The 13,768-nt window shown below is 34.2% G+C and overlaps 2 protein-coding genes across 2 annotated transcripts in view; one reads left to right on the top strand and one right to left on the bottom strand.

Moving 5' to 3' along the window:
* LOC143922798 (uncharacterized) overlaps positions 1 to 13,768 on the bottom strand; it is a 289,933-nt gene that overhangs the window by 176,958 nt on the left and 99,207 nt on the right. The window lies entirely within an intron of this gene.
* The window catches only part of bma (SCY1-like protein bma), a 193,453-nt gene that overhangs the window by 127,209 nt on the left and 52,476 nt on the right, over positions 1 to 13,768 (top strand). The window contains exons 5-6 of the mRNA XM_077446299.1: positions 5,105 to 5,225; positions 7,204 to 7,299. Coding sequence (XP_077302425.1) covers positions 5,105 to 5,225; positions 7,204 to 7,299 — 217 coding nt within the window. The remainder of the gene's footprint in view (positions 1 to 5,104; positions 5,226 to 7,203; positions 7,300 to 13,768) is intronic.

Here is a 13,768-nt window from a genome sequence, read left to right as displayed (position 1 = left end):
TGTCATGCTGTCAAAGAAAAAAAATTATACCAATGCAACAATTGTTTAAATTTTTTTATTAGGAAGAGTCGCTTTACGAAACCCATAAAATCACAACCGCCTGAATTGGCAAGTACAACTCTCTGTATTTTTTTGACCATTGTGGCGCATTAGGGACTCCTGTAATGCCACAATGGTCCAAGCTTAAACTTAAATGAATAAACATCTCTGGTATGTTTGGGAGGTCGCACGTGTATGACCTGGCCAATTACAAACAATCATCATAGAGATAGAGTAGGTAATGTGTATCTAGATAAATATGTAGGTATATATTTTCCCTTCATAATGTACAAAAAAATGTAACCAACCCAAACAAAAAAAAATAATAATTCAGAGATACTTTTCCGATACAATTTATTCGTTATTTATTTTTTTATTGAAAATTGAGAACCTGAAATTCGATTCCGAAAGACGATCATAAGATGAGTAACAAAAATAAATATTTCATATAAAATATATTAAGTTTCACTCGTGCAATATTCAGACAGTCTTAGAAAGACTTTTTAATATCTACATATATACATATGTACCAACTAAATTCGCAGAATTTTATATTACCGTCTTCTTATATTCCCACGTATGAATGTGATATTAGAATAAAAAATAAAAAATAAATAAATAAATAATGCAAGTATGTAATGCATGTATGTAATTGAATTTGCATACTTTGCAATTTTTCAACATTTATTCATGCTCCCTTTCAAACCCGCAACAATTTATTATTACGGAATAATATAAAGGCTTGACAGGAAGACCCGAATGCGCCTTCCTGACAATTAATTACAAACAATGCAGCATTTTATTATTACATAATTAACCGTATTTCGGGAAGCTGAAGAACACGAAATAACAACCAATTAATTAATTAATTGAGGAATAAATCCATTGAGACATCTATGGATTTAGATTTGTACATAATTTCTACAAATTGTACATACAATAAATACAGAAGCTTTGTGACAACAGGAAAGTTGATTTTTTCGCCAATTTTGAGGAACCGTTTCAACAATGATTAGATAAAATTGGAAAACTCATGGATAAGAAACGATCAATTTGGAGTCACAAATACCCCCAAATCTAACCAGCAGTATAGCGGATCGCACCCACTGATCGCTTGGTGCTAAACGTACACGCTACCAATGAGTCATACTGCTGGCTAAGTATGTGTGTACGCTCCCGTGCAGCGCATCTGACGCTGACGTCACCCGTTCCAAGTCAGGTGCTCAATATCACGACCACATTTCAGACACTCCACACCCCCCCCCCCCACCCTACTTCCCCCTCTACCATTCTTTTCCGGGTCTCCTCGATAAGATCGGTTGCTACGCTATATCCCTATGCATAACGTATATTCTAAAATTGTTTTTTTTTTTAAATCTCCACACTTGTCAAACATACATACATACAAACTTTGCGTCTGTTTATATAAAGGATACGTTTCAATTTTAAAATAGGATATTTTTAAAAATGTGTGTTTTAAACTAAATGAATGCATAATCTGTCAGGTTGATTATCGTCATTAGGTAAAAAAAATCAATTTATCGTGTATTAAATGACAAATATTATAAAATAAGTGCAAGAAATGAACAAAATAACGGCCGAAACAGAGTTGCCAATCGAAGGCGGATATCATTCTCCCACTGGCCGTTGAGCGCGCCGCGTACTGAATTCCCCCTCTCTCTCCCATCTGTGAAGCACTTTTACAAGGGGCTTCCCGCGAAAATAATCATTTCTGTTGATATTGATCAATGCTTTCATTTCGTACACCAATTATATTGTCATTTTAGAAAAACGATTCAGTGTTAAAATTGGACAATTCAACCGTTTTCGAAATCGAAATAGATGAAATTAAACACGAATAAAACAAAAAATGGTTTTTGACATTAAATATGTATGTATTATGTATATAGACATATGTACATATATTTATTTATTTATATAGCAAACTGCTAATGAATATATCACAAAATAACAACTAAAATTATAACTACAAAATAATACAATTAACAAAAAAAACTGTAATTACTAACTGAAACATAAAATTATAATGCCTAACATTGCATTTATTAACTTATATAAAGCACCAATGTTATTAGCACTTCTAATGCTCTCAGGAAGGGCCTATTGGTTAGAAACTTTTTTTTTATTTTTTGAGTAAATTGTACTTCGAGTTCGAGCAATTTATCTTGAACCGTATAATCTAACTACATATTAATAAGATTGCGCTGAATTGTTTAGACCAGCGGTTTCCAAACTTTATGCTACTACGCCTCCCTAAAAAAAAATTTTTTTTCCGCGCCACCCTACCTTTTATTTTTTAATAGATATAATAATATAGACACGTTTTAAATAATAAACCTTTATTTAAAAATAAAATAATGAACTCTACAATAGACAGAATAATAAATAGGTTTTGCTATAACATAAATTTATACGAACACGTACATATATTTATTTTTATATTAAATTACTAATTAAACTACATCTAACACATCAAAATTGAATGCGAAGGATGTTGTTGTTTATTGACAAAGTTTATTAAATCTTGGGGGCAATATAGAGAGTGCCACTCGTAACTGCTTTTCGACTATTAACCTGACTCGATATTTGGTTTTCATTGCAGCTAGTGCCGAAAAGCCCGTTTCGCATAAATAAGACGTTACGAACGCTAGCAGCACTTGCATTTATTTGCAATACAAAGATTCATACTATCCACTAGGATTCACCCAAAATTTAATTATGGTTTAATTTTGAAACTTTTGTTTTAGTGAGCTATCGCATGATAATTCTATCAATTTTTATTTTTCGATGGTTGTCAGCTCACATTCGTCTTCTTCATTGTAGTTAAATGGATTCTGTATCCACAAAAACTTTGAGAAATCAAGGTCTTTGAAATAATTGGAAAAATGCAGCACTAAAACATCCAAGTGGTCGGTAAAAATATTTTTACTTGCTTCAATATTGGCTGTGGCCCAGAAATCTTTGGAAAGTGAAAACCTATCCAACCCATTCTTTTGTAAATTTGATTTCCATAACTTAAATTTTTACATACCTCCTTTACGTTTCACATGGCTTTCTTGTCAGTGGTCATTTTTATCTCTTATCCGATCGTTTTTTTAATGAAAGCTTTTACTTTGTCTTTTTGAACAAGTGGGTGTATTTGTGATCCCTGCATTGATTTATTTAAACCGCTCAATTTTCCAAAAATTTCAACCAAATAGGCAAGTTTAACAATAAAATTATCGTTCGTCCACAAATGTGCCTCTTCATGTTGGTTTTCTTCGAGAAAGGTTGCTATTTCTTCTTTGAGTTCAAACATCCTTTAGAATCATTTTTGAACGAGATTGCCAGCGAACTTCACAATATTACAAAAGTGAGGTATAATTAGCTTCCATATCAGCACACAGCTTTGCAAACAGCCTTGCTCTCAAAGGACTATTCTTAATGTAGTTTATAATTTTTATAAAAATGCTGTTCAGTTCCTCGCTCATATTTTTTGATAATAGAGCTGCTCTGAGAATCATACAGTGTGTCCACATAGCATGTGGTGCTTTCTTATTGATCAATGCTTTAAGACCTGCTTTGTGTCCGGACATTGAGTGAGCTCCGTCGGTACACAGTCCAATTATTATTTTATGTCGTTCACAACGCAATTATTTCACTTTATGTCGTTTTCTTCAAAAAAACTGTCTATTATATTAAAAATTTCAATGGATGTGGTCTTCCCAAGAATGTGTTTGCAAAATAATATATCTTCTAATATATTATTATCCACGACATATCGAACATATGTAATTAAATGGGCATCTTTAGCTAAAACAGAGCGTTTGCAAAGGTGCAATTTTTAAAATCTTCTTCTCGGGATAATTTTTTATAGGAATTAAATGTATATATAAAAATGAAATAAAAATAAAAATAAACATTCATGCATTGAATTTTTACTGTTAAGCTACAATATGAAGTTTTATTTATTTGTAGATATTATGGTATGAAAATTATTTTTTTACTAAAAAGTTTTGGCGCCTCCCCTGGCAATAGTTCGCGCCTCCCCTGGGAAGCGCGCCTCCCAGTTTGCAAACCGCTGGTTTAGACTAATAAAGTTGCTATACATAAATAAAGCAAGTTTTGAAATTAGAGCTGAAGCAAGTGTCGGAATGCTTTGCTGACGGTACATTGTATTACATATGTAATTTGTTTATCGTGCTGTATATCTGATTTGAATTGAAATATTAGTAAACGATTGATATATGTATGTATGTTGAATTGAGATATGAAACCGAAAATCGCAAACTCGGTATACAACCGTCGATTAATGTACATATATTTCATTTTGCGGCTTTCGAAAGTGGTTACATTCGTATTGTTCAGCTGAAATATTCTGACCATATTTTGTTGGTTAATCAATTTCGAAGTTCGTGTGTGTATTTGAGGTTCACCACAAAGCTTTTCGATTAATCAAAATTCCAATTTAGAATTTTCCTGCGAGAAATCTGCTGAACAATTCGCCTTCTACATAATGTGGGGATAACGCCTTTAAGTGTCAATGATTTTTTTTTATACTTATGTCAGTTGACGATCCCATTTAGTTTATATTGTAGCATATGCTAAAAAAAAGAGTTATAATTGGTTTTCGAGGATTATCTCCAGGCAGATTGGTACTTAGTGGTCGGTAACGGAACCCGGTCACTTTCTGCTGGAGTTCTCAGAACTGACAGCGCGAAACCGTGGGACTGCATATCTGGTACTGTCTCTATAACAATAGGTAAACACAAAAGTGTCGAGGAAGATGCACTGAGCGACATGAGGCTTAAAATCGGCGACAATCCCGATTAATCGGGACGCCTGGCAACCTTAGACAATAGAAACCGGAAAATCCCCGTTTTGTCGGGTATTATGATACAATCGATTTCAATCGAATGAAACACGACTAGACAGACAAAGCAAACAATAATTCAATTGTAATATTGTCACGTTTCGTTCGGTTGCAAGAATCTCCGCATTTTAGTCTGCAACGCAGAAAACAAACTGTACTCTATTTTTACTTTATTTATTTTTTACCTTACAGATCACTGAAGCTTTGGCTTACCTGCACTACAAAATGAATCTGGTGCACCGAAACGTGTGTCCGTCGTCGATTCTGTTGACGAAGAGAGGCACGTGGAAGTTGGGTGGCCTCGAATTCGCAGGTACGTAAATTTTATTCACGCCTGTTTATACATATACATATGTACATACATACATACATATATATGTACGTACCCAAAGGATAATAATAGATGGTATTTTCCGCCTGTTTTCGCGACATTTCAGTGACCTTTTTTGCAAAATGAACGATTCGATACGTTGTAACCGATCCGATGCTATATATTATTTATTTTTTTCTCCTTTCATATACATATACGCATGTAAGGAACATCTCTTTATTCAGTTTTTTAATAATCAAATTTTTATTCGCTCTATATCGCGTATGTATCGTATTACGACTTTTTAATGATGTGTCATTTGAAAGATCGCATTGAAGTAAGGTCGATTGAATTTTGCGGTGATATTCTATTTCGTATTTGATTCAATTATGAAAACGTTTGCACAATGCGTGTTGAATGCAAAATCAATTCATTACTTTTGCGTTTAAAGCAACGTCAATTTAAAAATATTAAAATGGATCTAAAATTTCGAAAGATAAACTTACAACGTATGGATAAACTTTTTTCGGTTTGATAGGGTTTGAAGAAATGTGTAAGTGGCAATGATTAATAACATTCCTTTCGTTTTGGTTTACTTTCCTTTATTACTTACCTCTTCTTACCTTACCTTGCGATTATAATTCAATAAAAATTTTGGCTCTTATCCGATCGTCTTCATACTTTGCCATTTTGCTCGGTTTGGTCATCATTATAAGTGGAAGTGTCATCCGCCATTAGGATGGTGAAAAAAAATCGTATTAGACACGTTTGAAAATACTCTCTCGAACTTCTCCCTGACGTTTTTTAGCCTCTTCTCACTTTTCGCCATGGCAGATTTCAATTGGTTGAACGCCTATAACTTTTTCTTTTTACAAACCTCTTTTATGTTTCACTTACGATTACAATTCTGAAAAAAATTTGCCTCTTATCCGATCGTTTTCATACTTTGCCATATTGCTCATTTTGGTCATCAATGGATCATCCGCCATTTCTTAGAAAAATTTTAACATAGCATCATACATAGAGATATTTATGGATAAACTTACATTTTCGGAGCATTTTTATATAAATCGTAAAATATCAAGGTGCTGAAAAATTGTCGAGACATTTATGGACAAATTTTCAGAATTTTAATTCGAATTGGTGAAATTCGAGATGCTGAAACCTCGAAAATTGCGTGAAATGGGTAACGCTTGCCAATTTATTGGAACTATTTCTATGAAAATCGGATAAATTGTCAAACTTTGATAGGAAACGATCGACCTGGAGTCACAAACCAAGGTCTGGCCGGCAGCAACCAGTGGGACGCGAACTTGTGACCACTATGTTCATATATGCTAACCATTTCATTTCATAACAAAATTTCATCTATTATTATTACTACGTAGTACATACATATTAACCGTTATATTTGTTATATTTCAATTTTCAGTTCCAAAAACACTTTTCCTGTTTGACTTGATTCACAAATTGTCATCACTTATTTTAATTCGATATGTCTAGAATCTTGAAAATTAGATCAAAACGTATTACAGACCACCAGTATTTTTAAATATTTCAAACATTTTATTTAATATTTTGCGAAACATTTCTCGAAGTGAAGAAATGTGGACTTTTTTACACATTTTTATGGTACCCGTTCGTGGAAAGAGTTGTCGGCTTATCTGCCGATTGATCTTTTTGTGAAAGAGACAATTTATCGGCGTTGCTTCTGAGAATAGTTTATCGAAAAAAATATTCTTTAGTCAAATAAAATTTCGTGATCGAAAATTTATTTTTAAAATAAGTTCTTTTGAGAATGTAATAAAGTAAAAAACGTTTGATAATATTTCGGGTCTTTCAAATACCGATTTACCGGCAGACTCTCCTAATGGCGAAGAAATTACTGTATTAAAAAAATCGATAATAATATAAACACACCTACATACATACATACATAATATACCTACTATATATAAAAATGTTTTTAAATTTGTTACAGAGACTGTGCTAGACATAGGCAGCCCTGAGCCTATGCCGTGTATTCCATGGACGTCGAGATTCTCCAAGATGGTTCAACCCAACCTCGACTATATAGGTAATTTATTTTATAACATTTAATCTCTAAACATATCTCTAAAAACCTATAGTTTCAATTGGCAATAGTCAGTGGTATTGCGGATTTAATTTAGCCATTTAGTATAGCACGTATACTTTAATTGTACTGCAATTCGAAATTGGACTCTGCGAATATTTAACTACAACCAGTTTTAAGTGTGGTCGATCAAACTGTCAAAGGGAGCTTTTGACACTATGGTCCGGTGCATACGTGCAACGAATGCATTTTATTCATCGCCTGACATTGCAATGTACATACATATGTACATACACATATAAAGTTTCATTTTGTTCTATTTAAATTTCACACACATATGTAGATATATTGCCATTGACATTTGTCACATCCCTCGTCATTTTCTGCACCACTTCCTCGGTTACGGAGGTCGCGACCAATTGGAACAGTTGAGATAGTTTGATCAGTTATATTTCTTTTCTTCTATTTATGTATTTTCATGTACTTTTTTCCATTCTTAATCTGTTAGACGAGTGTGCTTGATTAATTGATGTAAAATAAAATAAAATATACCAGGAAGACTTAACAGGTAAAGCTCAATGCGCTAATTAATTGCGGCATTTTTATTACATAAATCGCTGTATTTCGAAATGCGGAATAACATAAAATTAACAATTAATTAATTGATCCATAGAGACATAGGAAAGACGGGAAACGAAATGCGTGGGTGAGAAATATGACATGGGTTGTGGATATAGTGAATAGAGTGCAGATATTGAAATGGCAATGAAAGAAGTGCTAGAATGATACCCGAGAGAATGCAGAAGGTTAAAAGTAAGACCGCAGGGAAGGTGTGTAGACGAAATTAGGAAAATGTGTCGGGTGAGATGGATGAGAGTTGCTCAAAACAGAGATGTGTGGAAGCGTATTGTAGAAGCCTTCATCCAGTTGTGGATGGCGAATAGCTACAGACGATGATGATGATGATGTTGATATATAAATATCTCATGGTAAGAGGGTTTTGAAAGAATTCAAAATTTTTTTTTCAACCTTAATTCTCCCGAGCTACATCGGTTATGTACATATTTTACATAGATATATAACAGATCCAATGCCCAAAAGGAACTGCGATCATCCCTGAGGACCTATATCATGATGCATTACATATTGAGCTTTTGTTTATTTCTTCTGTGAGAGCTGCTTCAGCTTGTTCATCGGTTGGGGTTTCCTCACTGCGATGGAATTTTGCTCGTGTTGATTCTGAATTGGTTTATAATGAGGTTCGTTCAATTGACTGGCGCCAAATGTACCTCATGAATACTGGTGATGCTGTTGAATATTTGTATTATACACTTTATAATATTTTTGACAGTCATGTTCCTCGGTTCATCAGTTATCCTAATTCGGAACAACATCGGCGGGTATTTCCGCCGTGGTTTGGGTGCAAACTTATAGCTGATGTTCGTGCAAAATGGTTGTCTCATAGAAGATGGAAACGTAGCCAATCATTTTGTGACTATGAGAAATTCCGGACTCTTAGGAAGATCGTGAAACGTGGTGTGAGTGAGCGATATACTGTCTATCTTAATGAGATGGAGAGTGCTATTGCGGTTAATCCTAACCACTTTTTCAGATTTATTAAGAGTAAGCATATTTCACATGGTCTTGAGCATTCATTCTCATTTGGTAATAAAAGTTTTGACGGTCCTGAGATCGCCAATGCTTTTGCTTCATTTTTTAGCTCTGTCTTTGACCAGAGAAAACCATCCCTTAATGCTAGTTTGGCTTCACAAATTGGTACTGAGGGTGTCGGTATAGACATTCCGCGGGTATCGCTGGGAGATGTTAGGATGGCTATTATGAAGCTGAAGGGGTCTGTTGGGCCTGACGGTGTGCCCCCTGACGTATTAAAGGTATGCTGTAATTCGCTTTTAGAGCCTCTTCAGTTTATTTTTAACCTTATTCTTGCTTCTGGTAATTATCCTGAAAAATGTAAATTATCTAGAGTCATTCCTATTCATAAGAGTGGCTCTAAAAATGAGGTTGAAAATTATAGACCTATTGCTATTATCTCGGCTATTCCCAAAATTTTTGACATCATCCTTCACCGTTTGATTCTTGCGCAGTTTAAAAGATTATTGTGTGATGAGCAACATGGTTTTACACCCTGTCGTTCCACTACCACTAATCTCGCCTGCTTCACACATTTGATCATGTCTAAAGTTGACGTTGGTCAGCAAGTTGATGTAGCCTACTTTGACTTTCGTAAAGCCTTTGATCAAGTCAATAATGACGCTCTTTTGATCAGGTTAGCTGAAGTGGGTTTTTCAACGCGTCTTCTTAAACTCTTTGCTTCTTATCTTAGTGATAGGAAGCAATTTGTTAGATATGGTCTTTATGAATCTCCTTCATTTTTTACTCGATCTGGTGTTACTCAGGGGTCCACTTTAGGCCCATTACTATTTACAATTCTTATTAATAACCTCCCTAGAGTTTTATGTAATGCATCATGTCTCTTGTTTGCTGACGACGTTAAATTATTTTTTGCTGTCAAGGATGAGAGGCAAGCCTCTCTCCTTCAAGCTGATATTAACGCTGTCTTGGAGTTCAGTTCTAGTTTAGGCCTTGAACTTAATTTAAACAAATGTGCAATTATGAGCTATGGACGTGCACATTCACTCTATTGTCACGGATATTCCATTAGATCCGTCTTGTTGAAGCGTGTGGAATCTATTGTCGATTTGGGTATCACTTTTGATCCTCAGCTCACCTTTCACAACCATATCAAAAAAGTCGCTGACGTTTCCTTTCGTCGACTTGGATTTGTTTTGAGATATGCAAGATTATTCTCCAATCCTTTGTCTTCTCGCTTGCTTTTCAATTCGCTTGTGAGAAGTAAGCTAGAGTATAATGCGATTGTGTGGAATCCGCATGAAGCAAATTACTCTCTGATGATTGAGAAAGTGCAAAAAGCATTTCTTCGTTTCCTATATAGGAAAGAATATGGGTATTACCCATATCTCTACCCCACTCCTTTCCTTTTGGGCATGCTTGGGTATAATTCCCTTGAACTTCGGAGAAACTTCTCATTAATTCGTTTCGTTCTCCTGCTCTTACGTGGTAATACGTCATGCCCGTTGTTGCTGGAGCAGTTGGGGCTTTATGTCCCTATTCACTATGTGCGTGGTAGACATCATCATTTGCTGGCTGTACCTCCTGCCCGCACAGTCCTTTTTCGAATGGCTCCTATTCCAAGAGCTATCCGACTTCTTAATGAAATCGTTGCTGCCGAGACTGAATGTGATATTTTCCACCTTAGTGAGCGTAAATTGTCGGAAATTACTCTAACCCATTTATCTGGTAGTCTGCGCTCATCATTGTTTTCATGATTGATTGTGATTTATGAGTGAAATTTTGATTAACTCTCTTCCATTTGGGCCTTACAGGGATGTTTTGTATTTGTAGTTGTTTCTTACATATTTATTGAAACTGGCTGTAGGTGCAAGGCATTCCTTATGCTATATTTTATTTGATATTTTTACTTTATCTGTTATTATAAATGCTATTTTTTATGTATGTAGATGTATTTATGTTTATGTTTAATTGTTATTTTGTTTTTTTTCTTTTTTGTGTTATATTTTTTGACCATTGTGGCGCTTTAGGAATTCCTGTTATGCCACAATGGTCTGTTTAAAATAAATAAATAAATATACATAAATATACATAACAGGAAGGCCTAACAGATAGACCCCAATGCGCCTTCCTAGACATAAATCGCTGTATTTCTAGAGACTGAAGAACACGAAATTAACAATCAGTTAATTAATGAATTAATCCATAGAGACATCTATGGATTTAGCCTTGTACATCATCTAAATCAAATTCAGATATTTGTGACACAGCGGGTAGAATGGATTTTGCCAATCTGATGGAGGAACTGTTTCAACAATGAAATGAGACAAATTGCCAAATCTGATAAGAAACGATCGACTTGGAGTCAAAAATGTCCAAGTCTAACCAGCAGTATTAAATATTAGCACGGAATCGAACCCGACAACCTCTCGTTGCTATAAACTAACATAAACTAAACTACCGTACTGCTAGCTATTTACAATTGGATATTTCCACACTTTGTTTTTGGAAAGGGAGGGAGGGGGTCAACTGAAATAATGGTAGAAAATTGTATTGTAGTCAGTAACATTCAAAGGAAATCGGCTGCGTGAAGTGGGCTAAAAGTTGTTGGTTCAATTCGAAGGTCATCAAAATTGGTGAGCTTCATATTCCACGGTACTTACGAAGTGGATTTTGGAGGGGCTCTTTTAAAAATAGTATCGGGCACCACCTGCCAAGTGTGTGTTATCCGCTACGCAGATCATTAAGCAATTGTTTACCTATGGAGAGGTTGTGGGTTCAAATACTGGCCGAAATCTCGACTCATCCGAATTTGTTAATTGTTGTAAGCATGCATTGTATTTGCTTGCGGTTTGTATTTAATATCTGTATACCTACTTACATATGTACATTGTATAATGTACTAGCTGAAGCCTGCATGCGTTGCAATGCCACAATAACAGTGAAGTGGCTCAAGAAAAAAAATTCCCTTCAAGAACAAATCATTCAAAATAACGAGGCCTTGCTTGTTCGACAAAGATTAAGTTTTGAAGACAAAAAATATGTTATTAAGAAAGATAGGCTACTTGGAATATTTCTGTTTGCACAAAAATTAAAAATTATACCCATCATTTCAAGACAGATTATTATTTATAGTTAGTTTTTTGAACCATTGTGGCATTACAGGAAGAACCTAATGCCTTATATTATATTATAATTCAAAAATTCAAAATATTTCATTTTGTCCATTACTATTCCCCTGTTTTATCCTTTGGAGGACGGACAGTATTTTTTAATCAAAATACAACTTTTCTCAATACAAATGGGTTCAATATATACATATATCTTATTAATCATTTTATACATCAACATAAAAAATGCATGTTTTCTTTAGTATTTTTTTGACTCTTTTTGTATTAAAAAATAACGAAAAGCATCAACACGCTTACGCACATAGGTAAGGCTAACAGGCGACTGCATGCCTCAATAGCCACGCACCAAAAGCGACGAAAACAATAGCTTACGAAAATATAGCTGTCTCTTTCTGTCGCATTGATTCATCGATCAACAATAATACGCAAGCGAACAGTAAAAAACATGACTTATCGCTACCACCTTTAAACCATACTTTGAAACGTAGAAATGTATAAATGTATTTTTTTACGATGTACCCCTTTTCTAAATCATACAAATCTATAAAAATAAATTTCTTGTAGTTCATTCTAGGAATACAAGAAATATTAGGAATACAAGCTTTGAAAACCACACATGTAGTTATTACGAAAAATGTAAAAATTGGGGCACTTGCATACCCCACTTCGGTGAGGGAGGGTTAAAAGTGACGGCACACCACTGATATAAAGAAATAAATATGCTTACGTCTTGTAATTTATATCTACATTGTATAATGTGGTTGGATATGTACATATGTACATACATACATACATACGTTAGCCATTTCGTTGATTTAATGGCCCAATATATGAAAAAGTTTATGTATGCATACTGTATAAATAAATATAAACAGATTACTTAAACCTTTGGCTGCTACGTCATTTTTTCAAAATGCTATTCCTAATCATTGGCCGAGCGTCCTATACTTTATTGTGCATCATTTTGGAAACAATACATTTGAAGTGGTTGTTTGGTAGTTCTCTCTCTCTCTTTCTTTTTTCTTTGTAAATGCGAGCTAATTATTATTCTATTAATTTGAGAGTTGAATTGGATCATTTCACCTTATCGTATTATGTAATAATCGTAATAACCACGTAATAAAAATAAAACGATTGCGCGACAAAATGCTCATGAAAAATTCGAAAGTTCTTTATAATAGTTTTGTCCGTAAACTAAACAACGATATATCGTTGTTTAGCATTCAAAGGGTTAAAGAAGCAATTCGTCAATCGTATACAATGCTACGATATACGACATTTCTATGGTAATACGATGCTACATAATGTATGTCAAACTATTACGAACTGCTATTGATAAAGCATTATTTTGTCAAATTTAATTTTGAAAAGAAAATTATTAATTAAAAATTATAATTGAGCAATATTATTTTATCATATTGAGCCTTTGAAATATGTACTTGCTACCTGCTACGTAATTTCATATATAATAGGCTAGACGACCATATTGTGTGTGCATGCAATATGGGAGATAAATCGTTTCAATGGGCTGATCAATTTTGGCGAGCTTATGCGAGATTGTGATACAGTAATTTGAATGAAACAATATGGTGAGTTGAATGAAATTTAATGGCTCACCCCATTTTCGTAACCGTATTTTGCTAAAGAAGTTTCACTATTGATTTTATTTTTATCTTTTAAATTTATATCAGGAATTCCTAACAGATAGCCCTAATGCGCCTTCCTGGCCA

The sequence above is a fragment of the Arctopsyche grandis genome, chromosome 2 (genome assembly GCF_051622035.1).
Source record: "Arctopsyche grandis isolate Sample6627 chromosome 2, ASM5162203v2, whole genome shotgun sequence".
In the NCBI taxonomy this organism is placed as follows: domain Eukaryota; kingdom Metazoa; phylum Arthropoda; class Insecta; order Trichoptera; family Hydropsychidae; genus Arctopsyche; species Arctopsyche grandis.
This window is presented reverse-complemented; position numbering and strand designations above follow the sequence as displayed.